Raw genomic sequence first — 17,864 nt, 5'->3', positions numbered from 1 at the left:
CGTCCCTGCAAAGGAGGTCAGTATTATGATGCCATACTACAAATTGGGGGCTGAGGCTGAACAATTGTGTTTTGCTGGGGGCTGCCTAGGGAGCTCAAGACTGAGGTGTGATTTGAACCAGAGACCTGATATTAGAGGGCTTAAAAATGCTTAACTCTGCATTGGGTCCTGCGACTCCTGGCAAGCCTCTCATTATCAAAGTGTAGTGCTCCAGTACAGACACCTCAAGAAACAGGCTCATTGAATGTGAAGATTTTTTAATTTATATAAACTCATTGTGAGAATGATTTCAGTATCTCTATGCATAACTATGGTACATCATTCCCGTTTACTCACACGGGGCCCACCTGCAGCACCAAACAGCTTGGCTTGCAGTGAACAATTCATCACCTGGGTGCCAGAGATGGACAGCTGTACTCTGTGCAGGACACGGTTGCTCCATCTGCAGATGACATCAAATGACAGATGCTGGTCTTCAGCTGAATTTGGAGGGCACCTACTTAATAAAGAGATTGGAAGGTATGTGCGTGAAAGAGAAATAAATACAGATTTCATCTGTATCTGACAAGCCATTTAAACGGGAGGGCCTCTTGGATCCATACATTTTGGCTCAACTGCTTTGCGGCTTTAAGCTGCTCCAAGATGAGAGGTGGCATTTGTTTCCAATTCTGTTTTGAATCCCTTCGGCTGCAATTCTGCAGCACAACCTGTCAACTGGAGAAACGCTGGGAATCCACATAAGCCAAACGTATCATAGGGTACAGACGATCATGTAAGATATAAAAAGTATTTTTTAAAAATTGTAATTGACCACTAATAATGTATCATGCAAATAATTATAATTGACCACTAATAATGTCTCATTAGATTAAATGCCGCAAAATTGTGTTCAATTAAAACTATGCCGTTGTTTCCCATTGATTGTAAAAAAAATTGCCTCAACGTAATATTACCACATCTTATGCCTGTAAGCCAATTAAATATTTTCATCTGCTTTTCAGTAAATCATTGACTTTAGATAATTTGCATAATATCAAAATGTCCATGCCTTTTTGTGATGTTGAAAGAAGTGTACAAAAACCTACCACTCACTCTTAGGCCAATTGTAATATGTTCTTTGTAAAGCAATGTCCCCTATTGCAGCAAACACCCAAGCTTGTTACAAGCTGTAACAATCCCTGAACCAGCATTTATTATATATATAGAAGTGTACAGGGAATCTCCAAAGAATTATATATATCACACTACAATTTCTTTTATTTTTCTGACCACTCTTAGGCACAGAGGTGGTTTTCAGAGGGCAGATCTACAGTAAAGGAAGGCTTTGGTGAAAAATCATTCTTATGGTGATGCTGACGGAGGGAAAGTCGTCTTGCATCAAGCAGTCCTAATCACCCAGAATAAGAGTACCGGTGAGAGAGTTCTCTGAGCGTGTGAGAAGTTGATCTTTTCATATAGTTTCCATGCCCCTTTGTGGTTGCTATCTGTGGCTTCTGTGACAAACACTTTGCATGAAGTTACAGCTGCCAGCAGAAGTCAAACCCTAAGAAAGTGGAATTTCTAGTGGAAATTGATCAAATGGAGATATAGAATGCTAGCAAGAAAGTTCATGGGGCAGAGCATGATTAGACACATGTACCAGCCCGATTTTCCCACAGCACCAAGTTACAGCCTTATTTCTGCACCATTGCTTAGAATGGATGACGGGGAGTGCCTGTGACCGTTTCTCACATTCTTTGGTGGTATGTTTAAGGCACATCACATTGCACTGTGCAAGCAGTGAATTTAAAGCCACTAAAAGGGAGAAACCTCTGTGGCAGCTCATGAAGCATCATCCGTAGATTGTCAAGATTTGGTTGACTTAAAAAGAATCAGTTTTTCCCATGCATTCCAATTGTCATGGCTTACCAGGGGCTTGGCCCTCGTGAATCACTGACCCAAATTTGCCTTTGAGGGATGCGTTTTTAAAAGCACTGTCAATGTGCACTAGAGCTGTCATCTGTTTGGTCTCAAATGTTTCTCCTTCAACCTGCCTGCCTCCCTCCCAGCCACCAGCCTTGACATTTCTTCACAATGGACACTTAGGTTGGTGTGTGAGGCAAAACACAGAGATGGTTCATCAGCACTTGAGCCAGCTGGGCAGAAATAAGGGCAGAGGAATACTGTGTCTTCCTTCCCATTTTCAGCTTCTTCTTCTTCTTCTTCATCATCATCATCATCATTTAAACACACTTTTTATTTGGGTCCTTGTTTTAATTATGTATTTTGCGTTATCTTGTATTTTTATGCTGTGAACTGCCCTGAGATCTTTGGATGAAGGGTGGTGTTATGTACTGAACTTCTCACCCTGGGCCAGCAGGGGGACACTGTAGATAGTTATGCCAATGAAGGATCGAAAGCGACGTTCAGTGATTGGATAGTTTTAGAAAGTTGCTACAGTAACGTTGTACTAGAGCTCTATATAAGCAGGCTGACTGAGCCCTTCAGCTCAGTTCTGTTCTGGCCTCTGAATAAATAAGAGCTGTTTGAAGAATTGCTGTGTCGTTTGATATGTTCACCCACAACTTAACAGGTGGTATACAAATTAATTAATTAATTTCTCCTCCCACTGGAAACAATGGCAGGGGAAAGCGAAGAAAGAGATTTAGTTACACCCAGGGCAGAAGAGCAGAAGAGCAACCAGAGTCTTACCTCAGGGTTCCACCATTTTCCTTAGTGCTAGGCAGCGCTGAAAGATTTCAGCCATATAAGAAGATCTGGTACTCATGGAACCAGTTACAGCTTTTAAATATGTTCCATTGCAGGAATCCTCTTCTACTGGGATTTTGGGGATCAGCCTTCATCACAAGAATGGGTTTAAAATGGGAGAATAGCTCAAGCCCTTCAGCGTCATGGTTCAGCATGCTTTAGGAGAAAATTTTAACTGGCAAACGCTGAGGTTTTCAGCTATCCTAGCCAGCTAGATGCCTCAGCTGGTGAAAGGGACTTGTCAGACTTCCCATCACGCTAATTGCTGTACTTCTTAATTACGTATGTAACTAAAGCATGCAAATTAGCTGTGGGGCTTCTGCTTGTGAAATGCTTCCAGAGTGGCCCTGAGTATGAAACCAGCTTTCCATTCCTTCATTTACACTGACTTACTGGCCACCTACTATTCCAGACTCAGGAACACCTTCAAGCCCAACCTACAAAATGGACCCACATTTCATCTTAGATGTAGTATCTTATATAAACCTGCCCTCTGACTCCCTACCCCCACCCCTTTTCAGTCCATTCATTATTCCTACTCTCTACACTTGCTGTCAAAGTATGGTTCTGGCACTGGCCATATGAATATTTTCCGTCACGTTATGATGATCTGGTTACAGATCTTGACCTACCAGTGAAATACCAATATTTTAGAAAAACTCTTTATCAAATCAGGCTGGTTTCCAGTTTTCCTTTCAAGCATCAGTGGTATCAACAGGAATGTCATCGTGTGATCTGTGTAGAGCTAATAATAATAATAATTTGTTATTTATACCCCGCCCTTCCCAGTCAAGACCGGGCTCAGGGCGGCTAACAACCAATAGTAAAAACAAGTTGATTAAAATACAATTTAAAAAAGATTAAAATAGAACATTAAAAAATTAGGATGCAGCCTCTTCACAGGAGGAGAAAGGAAAAAGAAAGAGGGGGAGGGAATCAAATTGACTCCAAGCCAAAGGCCAAGCGGAACAACTCTTTCTTACAGGCCCTGTGGAAAGAAATCAGATCCCGCAGGGCCCTGGTCTCATGAGACAGAGCGTTCCACCAGGCCGGAGCCACAGCTGAGAAGGCCCTGGCTCTGGTTGAGGCTAATCTAACTTCCTTAGGGCCCGGGACCTCAAGGGTGTTGCTATTTATGGACCTTAAGGTCCTCCGTGGGGCATACCAGGAGAGGTGGTCCCATAGGTACGAGGGTCCTAGGCTGTGAAGGGACCTAGTTGCCTAGCTAAGGGACGTGGGTGGTGCTGTGCTCTAAACCACTGAGCCTTGGGCTTGCCGATCAAAAGGTTGGCGGTTCGCACGATGGAGTGAGCTCCCATTGCTCGGTCCCAGCTCCTGCCAACCTAGCAGTTCAAAAGCACGCCAAAAAGTGCAAGTAGATTAATAGGTACCACTCTGGCAGGAAGGTAAACGGTGTTTCTGTTCTGGTGTCGGTGTTCCATTGCACCAGAAGCGGCTTAGTCATGTGCTGGCCATATGACCCAGAAAAATTGTCTGCGGAGCGGACAAACGCCAGCTCTCTCGGCCTGTAAAGCGAGATGAGCACCGCAACCCCAGAGTCATTCGCGACTGGACTTCACTGTCAGGGGTCCCTTTACCTTTACCTAAGGCCAAACTACATGCTGCCTGCATTCACAGCTGGTGGTTTGAAGGTTACCAGGATCAGTATCTCTCAGCAACCAATTGATCTGATGAACATGAAACCTAATCAGGAGGGAGACACACCTGGGCAGCGTCCAGCTGCAGCATTGCCTACAGGGTCTCCTCTGACAACTGCAGGATGTGAGAGGGTTGCTTGTGGGGAAGGCACTCCCTCAGGTGCTTGGCTCCCAAGCCATCCTCTAGTACTAACCTTGAGTTGAGCCCAGTAGCTCACCGGCAGCCAATAGAGCACTTTCAGGACCACTGACAAATGATCCTATTACAGTGGTACCTCAGGTTACATATGCTTCGGGTTACATACGCTTCAGGTTACAGACTCCAATAACCCAGAAATAGTACCTCGGGTTAGTACCTTCAGGGTGAGAACAGAAATCATGCTCTGGCGGCGCAGCAGCAGGAGGCCCCATTAGCTAAAGTGGTGCTTCAAGTTAAGAACAGTTTCAGGTTAAGAACGGACCTCCGGAACGAATTAAGTACTTAACCCGAGGTACCACTGTATTATATCCAAACTCGCAGTCACATTCTGCAGAAGCTACAGACTCCATACCACCTTCAAGGGCAACCTTACATACAGCGCATTGCAGTAGTCCAGGAGGGATGTCACCACAGCATGGGCAACTGAGGCTAAGCCATCTTGGTCCTGGAATGGCCATGGCTGGTGAACCAGACCAAGCTGGGCACAAACACTCCTAGCCACGTGAAAGTTCAGTGACAAGTCAGAACTGTTTTAAACTTTTTAATGGTCTTATTGTATGGTTTTATCGCTGTAAACTACTTTGATACATGCATATATAATGATACATCAGTATACAACCTATAAACCCCTCCCAAAACTTAGAATATGTTTCTTCCCATCCACAACACCTCCATTCAGTCTCAGTTTATTGTGGTCACGATTTCCAGACAGCAGCCTAACACTTTCACAGCCTCTCCTGAAGATGGAGCACAGAGAGAGCGCCACATGTCACCACAAGTGCCACATATTATTCATTCCAAACCTGTGAGTAATACTTTCTTCCGTGTGGCAGCATCTATACACTGGAACTTCCTGCCCATTGGCAACTTCACTGTACTGTTTTTGGTGCCTGTTGGAAACGTTTTTTTAAAGGCAAGTCTATTAGGTGAATAGACTTGGGACGCGGGTGGCGCTGTGGGTAAAACCTCAGCGCCTAGGACTTGCCGATCGCATGGTTGGCGGTTCGAATCCCTGCGGCAGGGTGCGCTCCCGTCGTTCGGTCCCAGTTCGAAAGCACCCCCGGGTGCAAGTAGATAAATAGGGACCGCTTACCAGCGGGAAGGTAAACGGCGTTCTGTGTGTTGCGCTGGCTCGCCAGATGCAGCTTGTCACGCTGGCCACGTGACCCGGAAGTGTCTGCGGACTGCGCTGGCTCCCGGCCTATGGAGTGAGATGAGCGCACAACCCTAGTCTGGCAAAACTGGCCCGTACGGGCAGGGGTGCCTTTACCTTTACCTATTAGGTGAATACCTCAAGACAATGTGTGAGAAGACCCTCAGCTTTGTAGAAAAGGCTTTATGACTGCAGAGGGCAACGGATGCAAGTGGCAAAGACAGAAGTGGAACTCTTTTAAGCATACCATACACAAGACAGGGGGCAAGCCCATTGAGGGCATTTGGTATGCTGCATGGAATAACCCTTGTTACTCTTAATTCTAATATTTAGCTTGTTGACTTACATGATGGAGGAAGAGGAGGAATCCCTGAAAGGAATTGGGGGTACTGTTTTATTCCTGGCTTTGTGCTTGGACTAGAAAAGTAACAGCTTTGCTTGGCTGCTAGCATTTAAATCATGCAGTTTAAGCAGCCAAAAAAAGGGCTATCTTTCTTCCATTTTTTACTCTCTCTCTCTCTCCTCTCTGTGAATCTACATCTGTCTTTTGCATAAGGGAAAACAATTGGAAATCACATGATCAACAGATTGGCCCCCTAAGAGACAGCCAGCTGGTGAAGAAATGCCTCTTAGTCGGAATCACAGAAGTGTCAGAAGTTGGACCTGAAAGTCACTGCGTCCAACTCTCTGCAGCATGGCAAGTTCAGTGTTTGATTTGGAAATGGAAGGACAGGAATGACTCCAATACATGGGCATGCCCAGCCCTGACCCCTCAGCTCCCAACTCCAGAAACCTAGGGAACAGCTATGAGGGCTCAGTTGGCAAGAGGGATTATTGGCAATTAGTACCAGTAATTAGTATGCAAAATGGAAGTCAGGCCCAAGCTCACACTAAACAGTTGATGGAGGCTCCTCACTGAGAGTTGCAATTATATTTAAGAATATTCACAAAGCACACAAAAATCTACCATTTCAGTTTTGAACATGGAATTCCAAACGTGAATTTAGAATATTAAAAATGACATAAACTAAAAGTGCCACTAGTCTGTTACATTGTATATAATGTATTCCTACCTTTTGAATGATACCATTATTCTATTACATATGATTTAACAGTTATTAGCCTACGTGTTGTGCCTAATTTTTATTTTAGCAGGCAATAGATGAAATGTAAGCAATTCAGGCTGTTTTCCGGAGTCCAGTGGAGGTGTCCTGGAATCGATGGCCAGGTCAGGAGAAGTGGGAGGAACTCAAAGAGCTGCAGTCTGAGGATCCTGGTGAGTTCACAGAGTTCTGTTTTTATTTCCTGCTCTTAGCAAAAGAGCCAAGGCTTGACCTGAACTGGTTGCAATTCTGAGCAGAGGAAGGGTAGTTCCAGCCCCTTTTCACTTGCCCCCTACCCCGTTTCCACAGGTAAAAAAACAACTTGCTGTTAGTGAAAAAACACTCTCAACTAAGTCAGGCTAATTTTGCTTTTTTTAAAATAACAAAAAACCATGGAATTCCCCCTGGAACATGTTGGGTTATTTGATTTTTTTTTAACCAACTGTGAGGAAATCTCTTTTTCCAGTTGATATACCGTATTTTTCGCTCTATAACACGCACCCGACCATAACACGCATGTAGTTTTTAGAGGAGGAAAATCCGTAGGCATGCCACCCGTAGGCATTCCCTCCATAACACGTACAGACATTTCCCCTTACTTTCTAGGAGGAAAAAAGTGAGTGTTATGGTGCAAAAAATACGGTAATTTCTGCTTCCAAGATCAGAAGGCGAGAACTTGGTATAGCACAAAAGGGCACTTTGGAAGCTTATTATTAACTGATGTGCCACTCCAAATTTGCATATTTTTGTTAAGGTAATTGGAAAGTACAGCAATTAACATGTTGGGAATTGTGACAAATTTCTTCTCCCCAGCTGTCTTCCAGCCAACTGGGCTGATCACAAACTACTGCCAAGCCAAAACATTAAGAAACTGCACGCAACTGTGTACAAGTCACATATTTAAAATAATAAATCTGGAGATTCCAAATGTTTTACCATTTCTGACTTTTAGGACACACAATCTTATTTTGACATTTCCCCTTACAATCATGACTCGATTTAAATAAATAACAACTTTCAGTCCCGTCCCGTCCCGTCCCCCCCCCCCCCCGCCAGCCAAGAGCATCCAATGTCTAGAAATCCACAAGCCATTCAGGAGCACTTCATAGCTTCCCAGCCTGGGCATACCAAACACTTTCATTTTAGGATTATCACCTGGTATTAAGCACTGAAGCTGAACTTCTCGTACCTACCGTAGATAACTCCATTTCAGCCTCCTCAACCCTCTTCTCCTCATCTCCAATATGAGGATAATTTGTGGTGTGTTTGTACCTCTTGAGCTGTACACAGCCCTGAAATTTGTTATGAAGAGGTGGTATATTTTAAATAGCTATATAAACACTGACTGGCCTTACAAGTCAGTATTACTGAGATTACAGCCAAAGCATATTTTTATATGCTATTGGATCAGTCATTTACCCAGCTCAGTTTTCTGAATATTGGCAGCTCACACTACAATTTGGTTACAGATATATATAGAAGGATCTGGCAACTTCTGTTTCAGTGTATCTGAAGAAGTGTGCTTGCACACGAAAGCTCATACCAAGAACTAACTTAGTTGGTCTCAAAGGTGCTACTGGAAGGATTTTTTTATTTTGACTACAATTTGGGTATATCTGTGTTACTTGGGTCGGCTTTGGAAGTTACAAACAAGTGCTGACAGGAGATGCAGATGTGACTTGCACTCCCTTGTTTCATGTTTTCTGCATACAAAGCAAGAAATAGTGCATTTCTCCATGTTAAGATGCACAGGTTCAAGATGCATGTGCAGAATTTTCAGTCCATTAAAAGTGTCAGCTACTGCAACTCCTTGCAATGCAGGAATCAGAGTTAAAGAATCCCTGGCAGATGGCCATCCAACCTGTTTAAAAACCACCTTCCGAGGGAGACCATCCCACTGCTGAACAGCTCTTAGTGTCTGTCATAAAGTTCTTTCTGCTGTTTTGTCAGAATCTCCTTCTTGTAACTTTCTTTTAAAGGTGTTATGATGTTAATTCTTCGAAAGGTGTTTGACGTGATTGTTTAACATAGTGAATTACTAAAGAGGTACCTTATGAGATATGTTATATGGTGATTCTGCACAAATCATGTCTGGTCTTAATTCACCAGCGCTCCTCATACAGGAGCTAACCTATCAGCCAGGATGCTAGAGATTTTGGCATCCTGGCCAATCAGCAAGAGCAGTCTATAAGGGATCCAGGATTCTTTCCAGGCTTTAGAAGAACTCGAACACAGTACTCTTTCCACGACTGGGGAATTGGACCACAGTTTAAGGTGATTAAAAAGACATAGCAGATGTGGGAACATCAACCAATTTCTTGTAAAATGTGCCTATAAGGCCATCCCGGGTGTTTCATGAGTTTATCTTTCTTGATGGCCTTTGCCAAGTCTTCTGCTGCAATGTAGTTTCTTGTAGCACACTTTTTTTCTTTATTCATTCAAATGTATATATTATATGAAACTTTGGAAACATGTTTCTGGCTTTTTGTGTGTTTTTTAATTGCCACCAAAATTACATTTAGAGGGAAAGACCAAAAAAGCAGTTAATTTATGTAGACAAATTTTAATGAAATAATTTGCACTTTAAAGTATACATAGGAAATAGCAATAAACTTTGACAGAAAGGAATCAAAAACCCTTCTTAAGAGAAAGTTTAAGAGTCCATTCAACAGCAAAACCAATTAAGGAAAAAATCAAGAGTTTTATCTAGAGAAACAGCTCAAATGACTTTACTCCAAGTAAACTCTGAAAGCTACCATACTTTTGGTCCAAATCGTCATTTTCAAGTTGGCAGGTGGGATATACTGAAGTCTATGACCGAGTGTATTTGCCCCAGATGTGCAACATGAATACAGATGCAATAAAGAGGAGACTCATAACGAGAACTGGAACAGGACCACTGAAAATAAAGGAAGGGGATGTATTTATTATCCACTGCAATAGGTATAGATTAGCTTTTAGCTAAAACTATATAATCACATGCTATTTAACAAAATGGTTACCCTACCTTTCTATCCAGTACAAAGGAAGCTAACAAAAGCAGTTTTAAACAAGCAAACAATGTTTTTAAAAATCATAATGTTTTTAGAGTTCAATACCACAAAATGCAGTAGTGGCTGTGCTTAGATTACTTCAAGAAAAGATTAGACCAAGTCATGAAGGATATATCTATCAACACAAGATTAACTAAATGGAGGGTTCCTACGATGAACACTGCACCATTTGTATCACCTTTGTTTGGTTCTCTGTTTGCAAATTCCACAAAGTAAAATCCCAGCTTAGTGCAAGAACAACTAAATAAAACTTGTGCAGAAATATACCATATCAGGTCTCAAGATCCATTCAAATATGAGGAGATTGGTAGGTTACAAAAGGGAAGGACAGAAGACTGTTTTTACACATAGAATTGTTTTGGCCCTATACAACTTAGCTTCTGGAGGAGCAGAAATCAAGGAAAACACTGGTGCTATTTCATGTGCATCTTAACACCATTAGTGGACGATAAACAGTATTTAAAGATACTGTGAGATACCCATATCCAACCCAATTAAAAAGTTATCAAATGGAATTTTAATAAAGGATTTAAAAAATAGCATTTATTGACTAAAAGATTTGCATTAACAGAAGATCAAGTAACTAACAGAAGAAGAAGAAAAATGCCTTTTAAGTCTTAATTAACCATTGCCATGCCCAAAAGCAACTGCAAATTTACAAATGGAAGAGAATTCTTGAACCTCAAGTAATTATTTCACCTACAAGGTTTGGGAACCATAAAAGCTTCACGTTACTCCAATGGGTAGTTAAACAGCATAATATCTAATCAGGCCTGCTAAGTATAGTATACATCAAATACCCAAGAGCATAGTGTTATTTGACTTAGTAAATTAAGGCGCGCACACATGTTTATATGCATGCACACCACATAAGATAATTTGATTTTAAAAAATTCAAAACCAACATTTTGTCAACTACAAAAATTGTTCTTCCTCCATGTAACTACAAAGAATGATAGTATGCATCCAATTGCTTCACAATAAGCTATAGATTGGGGAGAACACAGGAATGATTTTCTTAAAGAACTGCTATATTTTAATATTTTCACTTACACTTTGAGGCCAGGGGAATCCTCTGTATAAAATCTCCACATCCCTCCAGTGCCTGCAGAAGTTGTACGGCCTGCACTCCTTGTTCCACAGCTAGCACTTTTCCTAAAAAAGAAAACCGGTAACAGAAATGCAGCAACAGTAACCAAATATGACAGGTTCTCCCAACAAGAGGCTTGCGTGTGACTGTAATTAGCTAAACACAATGTCTAATATTTGCTTGATAACCACAATCATCCTTTCAGCTGTATATATGCATGTTTTAAAAGTTTAAAGGTTTTTTTAAAAACTTGATAAAAACGGGAAACCCCCCACCCGCTAGTGAAGGAATTCAACTAACTCCAGACAGGAAGGAGGGCTTTTGTGAGGCTGAGGGGGAAAGTGACCACTACATTTAATAATATTAATGACAACAATAAGCAGCAGGTTTTGGGGTAAGCCTCAAACTTCCTGGGCGCTTCCGTTGCGCCTCTGGGGGTTTCCCTTGAATCCCTTAAGCGGGGTTTGGCTGCCGTCCCCCCGGGCAAGGGAAAGCGGCTAACAAATTCAGTAAACAACACCGTTATTAGTCCCACAACAACCTTAATAGCAATAATAATAATAATAATGACGACACGTCATGGTTCCTGCTCCGGGCGGCCCTCCCGGCCTACCTCTGCCTGACGGTGGATCCCGGGGCCCGCGAGGCGACGGCTTTGCTGGGCGAGCGGCCGGAGGCGCCCACGTTGGTGGCGCTGGGATTGGGGCCGGGCTGCGGGGAGAGAGAAGAGAAGAACACGGTCAGGAGCCCCGGAGGCAGCGGAACCCCCCACTCCCCCCTCCGCTTCTCCGCCGCTCTCACCATGGCGAAGAAGGGCGGCTCCGTCTGCTTCTCACAAACTCCCTCAGCCGGCGAGCGTCGCCTCCGTCGTCGTGGCGGCGGCTTCTCCCTCCTCCTCCTCCTCCTCCTCAGGCGACGAGAGAGGGGGCCTCGCCGCCAGCGCCTGAGGAAGAAGGACCCCTAGCATACGGCTGCCCTGCACAGCGCCTGGCTCGAACCTCTTCCTTTTCCCCACCAGCGGGGGCAGCGCTACCTCCCCGCCGAGCAGGCTCGGGCTTCTTCGCCTTCCTGCCCCGCGCCGCCGCCTTTTCCCCCGCGCTGCGAGGACGGCCGAGAGTCAGCACCCCCGCGAGGGGACAGGCGCCGCTGCGGCCACCCCTCCGCCGGAGGCCGACGTGGCCCTCCTGGCGCGGCCGGCGCGTGCGCAGAGGGGCGGCCATGGCGGGCCGGGCTGAGGGCCGCGCTGAGGCGCGGGGCCCGTCGGTGGCCTTCCTGCACCCGGACCTGGGCCTGGGCGGCGCGGAGCGGCTGGTGGTGGACGCGGCGGTGGCGCTGGCGTCGCGGGGCTGCCGCGTGCAGGTGTGGACGCCCCGCTACGACCCGGCGCGCTGCTTCTCGGAGACGCGCGGGCTGGACGTGCGCACGGCGGGCGGCTGGCTGCCCCGGAGCGTCCTGGGAAGGGGCCACGCGCTCTGCGCCGCCCTCCGCATGGCCTGCCTGGCCCTCAGCCTCCTGCTGCTCAGCGGGGAGGAGGTCGACGTCTTCGTCTGCGACCAGGTGAGGGCGGGGGGCGGGGTCGGACTAGATGCCCCTTGGGGGGCCCGGCCCCACCATTCCTGGATCCGGTATACACTCAGAAGAGCCGGCCCAAGACGTGCCATAGGATCACAGGAGGGTAGACAGGGCCGGATTTACGCATAAGCCAAACAAGCTGTAGTTTAGGGCCCCACTGTCTTGGGTCCCCCCAAAAACATTTAAAGGGGAGAAAACTGGATGTACATTTCCAAAATATAAGATTAAAAACAAATAAAATAAAACCTACGTACAGCAACAGTGTTTTGTGCTGTGTAGGCTCCTATGATGTACTGTATTTTTCGCTCTATAAGACGCACCAGACCACAAGACGCACCTAGTTTTTGGAAGAGGAAAAGAAGAAGAAAAATATTCTGAATCCCAGAAGCCAGAACAGCAAGAGGGATCGCTGTGCAGCGAAAGCAGCGATCCCTCTTGCTGTTCTGGCTTCTGGGATAGCTGCGCAGCCTGCATTCGCTCCATAAGACGCACACACATTTCCCCTTACTTTTTAGGAGGGAAAAAGTGAATCTTATAGAGCAAAAAATACGGTAAGTAATGGGCCCCACCTGCTAGCCTGCTCCCTCAAATATCACATATAAGGGGTCCCATTACCTTCAGTAGCTTAGGGCCTCATCAAACCTAAATCTGGCCTTGATTGTAGATTTGGAAGGGACCACAAGAGTTCTCCAGTACAGGCGTGACCAACAGGTAGATCATGATCTCCCAGTAGATCACGGACATCTGTGGTAGATCACTGGCTCCCCCCAAAGAAGCTCAACAAGTTTGGCTCCTCTAAAAAAAGCTAAACATTTTTTGCCCAGAACCCCAAAAAAGGGGGTAGATACTGCCAGTCTTTAACTCTTCTTTTTCAGTGTATCTGAAGAAGTGTGCATGCACACGAAAGCTTATACCGAGAACAAACTTAGTTGGTCTCTAAGGTGCTACTGCACAATTTTTTATATATATTTCGACTGCATCAGACCAACACAGCTACCTACCTGAGTCTTTAACTCTGAGTAGATCGCAGTCTCTTGGGAGTTGGCCACCTCTGCCTAGTACAACCCCCTGCAATGCAGGAATCTTTTGCCTGACTTGGGGCTTGAACCCACAACCTTGAGATTGAGAGTCTCGTGGTCTACCAACTGAGCTATCATTTTTCTGAGGCGAATTAGGAAATCTCTGCGCTCCCCCCACGCCCCCCCCCCGGTCAGGGAAGAAGGAGTGAGGAAAGCACTGCATCAGGAATGAGAGGGAAAGGAACATCTTCTGCCTCTGTGGACCCTGCCTCATGAGTGGGCCACTGCATAAGCCTTGGTTTTTGTTTTATTATGTATTTTGTATTGTCATTTTGTCATTTGCTATCGTGAACCGGCCTGGGATCTTTGGATGAAGGGTGGTACACAATTTAATAAGTGCCCATTGATGGTAATGGGGCCTTCTCACAGGAAAGTGTGCTAAAAAAACACATGCATGCTGCTGTCCCACCAGCCCAGACGGAAGGAACACCCTGAAGGGTCCCTGGCCACTATCATCTCATTCACTCCTTTTCCAAACAAGGGAAGGAAAGCACCTAAAACATTACACACACACTAAGCCAGGCTTCTTGCATTCCAGCTGCTTTCTTCAGCTGCAATTTGCAGCAAAGTCATATTTTCTTACCTCTGAGAAGAGATGAAAAGGAATACTAGGAACAAATGCATTATGCCACAGGTTGGTAACACCATTTGACACTAGACATTCTGGATTATGCGACACTGCTGATTAAACATCTAGTGTAGAGAACATTCCTTTGGGTTGTTCAAGATAAAACACAGCTAAACGTAACAATTGGGCAAGCATAAGAGGCACTGTTATTCAGTATAGCAGTTTCCTTTCTTAGGCGTATTTCTTTGTTTTTCTAGGTATCTGCATGCATTCCATTTCTCCGTCTTGCCCGCATCCGTAAGAAGATTTTGTTTTACTGTCACTTTCCTGATCAGCTTCTGACCAAGAGGGAATCGTTTCTTAAACGTATCTACAGAGCTCCACTGGACTGGTTGGAAGAGTATACTACTGGCATGGCAGACTGTATTCTTGTCAACAGCTTTTTCACAGCCGGTGTTTTCAAAGAAACCTTCAAATCCTTATCTCACATAAATCCAGATGTCTTGTACCCTTCTTTGAATGTCAACGTGTTTGATACGGTTATTCCTGAAGATGTAGCTAACATAGTTCCCAACAGGAAGAGATTCTTGTTTCTTTCCATCAATAGGTATGAAAGGAAGAAGAATCTAGTATTGGCATTAGAAGCTTTGCATGACCTTCGGGGTAAACTTGATGCTCAGGAGTGGAAGGATGTTCACTTGGTTTTGGCTGGTGGTTATGATGAAGCAGTTCAAGAAAATGTGGACTATTATGAAGAATTGAAAGCAGTTGCTGCCAAGCTTCGCATTGATGAGCAGATCACATTCTTAAGATCTTTCTCTGATGCACAGAAGATAGCTCTTCTTAGTAACTGCACGTGTGTGCTGTATACACCAAGCAACGAACACTTTGGCATAGTTCCTTTAGAAGCTATGTACATGAGATGCCCAGTCATCGCAGTAAATTCAGGGGGACCTTTGGAATCAGTTGTAAACAATAAGACAGGTTTCTTGTGTGATCCTCTTCCAACCCAGTTTTCAGAAGCCATGGAGAAATTTGTGAAAGACCCTGCTATGAAGAAGACAATGGGAGCTGCTGGGAGAACTAGAGTTCTAGAAAAGTTTTCACTGGAAGCATTCACTGAAAAGCTGTATCAATACGTTCATAGCTTAGCACAATAAAATCAAGCTCCATAATGTGACATTGGTTTTTTAATGCTGGGTTTTCTATTACACCCATGGACTAACATCCCAAAAGATTATTAATGTGATTCTTCTGACTCTTGTGTTGGACCACCACTTTAGACTGAATCTGGCATATAACAAACTACTCTGATAGTGAACTTGTCTCTTGATATTTTTTATACTTTGTCTTGCACTATGTGCTGCAAAATAATAAAATGAAGATTAAAAAATCAGTCTTGTTTATGCTATCATTCATTATTTCAAGAGGCCAGTCTTGAAAGTGACATGGTTTGTTGCATGGAAGAATCAATAGGTGCCCATGACACTTATGATTACTGAAGTAGTTCCACGTGTTTTAGATAAGCAAGCCAAGGCTCATTCCATTTCATTTATTGGTAAAACTATTTACAGTATATACAATTTCCTCTCAAAACAACATAAAAAACCTTTAAAAGCAATAGGCAAACTGATAATTCATTTTGTGACCCCTATTCCAACAATTGGAGCTTAATCATGAAACATTGCTTTATCCATTGTGTTGCCTCAAAACTCTATAAATGACCCCAAATCAGTTTACCTCCACAATCATGGAAGTTACAGATACCCCAGATCAGTGGTTTTCATTCTGTTCCTAAAAAATACAAAGCTTCCCAGAAAATACCTGAGGTTTTCCTCAATGTGAGAATGCATGATGTAGCTTGTCTGCCATTACTGATCTACTGGAACATGCATTGCATGTTAGATATGCGCTAGTAAGTGGCCTATGTTAGTTGACGCTGCACCTCTCAAATCTGCAGTGCATAGGATTCCATTGACAAATGTCAGTCTAGGAAATTTGAAAACTGCCCTAGGAGAAGGGAAAATACTGGAGGTCAGTATTCAATTCCTCCCTCTTCAGTGACAACTTAAAAATTGCTGAGGGAGGGTTATTGCAGGCCACATAAAAGTTGTTTCCTGCTTGTAGGAATTGTTAATGCACCGCTAAATGCTGTATGGTTTTTAATTGTATAACACTGCTTTTATTTCTTATATATTGTATAACAATCTAAATTCCATAAAATTCAATTTTTAATACAATAAGATACAATTTAAGAAGTAAAAGAAGCAATAAAAATGCAATTAAAGTTAATACAATGAATGTGGTGCAGGTAAAAGTAAAGGACCCCTGGATGGTTACATCTAGTCAATGGCGACTGGGGGGTGTGGCGCTCATCTCACTTCAGGCCAAGGGAGCCGGCATTTGTCTGCAGACCACTTTCCGGGTCATGTGGCCAGCAGGACTAAACCGCTTCTCTGGTGCAACCTTCAACCACAAGTCCACAGACACGCCACAGGACACTTACATAATGCTCATGGGTGACAATTTGAGAATCCCTGCTGTAGGTGAAAAGGAGCTTTTCATTTACAGCAGTGGCTCCCAACTAAGTACTGCAGACCTCCTGTTATTCAAAAGTCAAGCCATGGACCTCCTAGTTTTGACATTTTTTATATCTCTGGTAGTTTTTGTTATGTGAATGGTGCCACTGACCCCTCTCCTGTTGGGAAGCACTGCCTCCTAGCATTTATTGTTGTTATTGTTATTATTTAAATTTATATACCATCTAAGGATCACAGGGTGGTTTACAGTATACAAACATAAAAATGCATAGTCTGATAAAGAACAAAACAACAATCTCCCCCTCCAAACACACACAGTTTAAAAGGCCATAGATTGTTTAATAAGCCAAAGGCCTGGGAGAGGAATGTTTTCATCTGGAGCCTAAAGATATGTAATGAGGGTGCCAGGCAGGCCTCTCTGGGGAGAGCATGCTACAAATGGAAACCTTGTGAGGAGTACCTGAAGAAGGGCCTCAGATGAGGACCGCTGGCTGAGCTCCGTTGCTCGGTCCCTGCTCCTGCCCACCTAGCAGTTCGAAAGCACAAAGTGCAAGTAGATAAATAGGTACCACTCCGGCGGGAAGGTAAACGGTGTTTCCGTGTGCTGCTCTAGTTTGCCAGAAGCAGCTTAGTCCTGCTGGCCACATGACCCGGAAGCTGTACGCTGGCTCCCTCGGCCAGTAAAGCGAGATGAGCGCCGCGACCCCAGAGTTGGTCATGACTGGACCTAATGGTCAGGGGTCCCTTTAAAATGTCAAGATACCTGAGAACAGTAAGCAGTGGTAGAGGAATAGTGGCATGTTCTCACTTCTCTGAGTGGTGTAGACCTGAGTTGCTTTTGGAAGGAGGTCACAACCAGCCTATGGTGTTTTGCAATATTTGCATTTATTTGCAAGTCCCAGTATGGTTGAGCATACAGAAGGAAAGCACAGATCATGTTCTGTTGGCAGGCCCACATACCTCCAGTGTGCTATAGGTCTATAGGTGCACCTAGGGTGGTGACACCCTTTAAATAATCCTCTCCCACTTTTGCGTCACATGTTTGTGAAATATAATCATCTCATTCAAGAAATCATAAAGCTACAAGCTTTTGCGTGTGAC

At 44.2% G+C, this 17,864-nt stretch overlaps 2 protein-coding genes across 2 annotated transcripts; one reads left to right on the top strand and one right to left on the bottom strand.

Annotated features, from left to right (window-relative positions):
* Nucleotides 1-9,408: 9,408 nt before the first annotated feature.
* On the bottom strand, nt 9,409-11,975 carry SEC61B (SEC61 translocon subunit beta). The gene is made up of 4 exons (XM_080977179.1): nt 11,806-11,975; nt 11,618-11,715; nt 10,968-11,069; nt 9,409-9,760 (listed from the first exon to the last, which is right to left on the bottom strand). The coding sequence occupies exons 1-4, from the start codon at nt 11,806-11,808 to the stop codon at nt 9,673-9,675; spliced, it is 291 nt and encodes a 96-aa protein (XP_080833305.1). The 5' UTR covers nt 11,809-11,975; the 3' UTR covers nt 9,409-9,672.
* A 241-nt stretch (nt 11,976-12,216) lies between these two features.
* On the top strand, nt 12,217-15,619 carry ALG2 (ALG2 alpha-1,3/1,6-mannosyltransferase). Its single transcript, XM_080976917.1, has 2 exons — nt 12,217-12,561; nt 14,481-15,619. Exons 1-2 carry the CDS (start codon nt 12,223-12,225, stop codon nt 15,381-15,383), a joined length of 1,242 nt encoding a protein of 413 aa, XP_080833043.1. The 5' UTR covers nt 12,217-12,222; the 3' UTR covers nt 15,384-15,619.
* Nucleotides 15,620-17,864: the final 2,245 nt, after the last annotated feature.

This window comes from Podarcis pityusensis, assembly GCF_964106645.2.
Source record: "Podarcis pityusensis genome assembly, chromosome: 13".
Lineage (NCBI taxonomy): Eukaryota > Metazoa > Chordata > Lepidosauria > Squamata > Lacertidae > Podarcis > Podarcis pityusensis.
The sequence above is the reverse complement of the archived record's forward strand: the minus strand, read 5'-3'. Positions and strand labels throughout refer to the sequence as shown.

What these genes read in the sequence shown, in the direction of transcription:
- SEC61B (XM_080977179.1), bottom strand. An exon ending in GGATCCACCGTCAGGCAGAG is followed by an intron (nt 11,070 to 11,617) that starts GTAGGCCGGGAG and finishes TTTCTTTTTTAG; the next exon opens with GAAAAGTGCTAGCTGTGGAA. An exon ending in GATTCCCCTGGCCTCAAAGT is followed by an intron (nt 9,761 to 10,967) that starts GTAAGTGAAAAT and finishes CTTTATTTTCAG; the next exon opens with TGGTCCTGTTCCAGTTCTCG.
- ALG2 (XM_080976917.1), top strand. Translation starts at nt 12,223, where the DNA reads ATGGCGGGCCGGGCTGAGGGCCGCGCTGAGGCGCGGGGCCCGTCGGTG. An exon ending in ACGTCTTCGTCTGCGACCAG is followed by an intron (nt 12,562 to 14,480) that starts GTGAGGGCGGGG and finishes TTGTTTTTCTAG; the next exon opens with GTATCTGCATGCATTCCATT.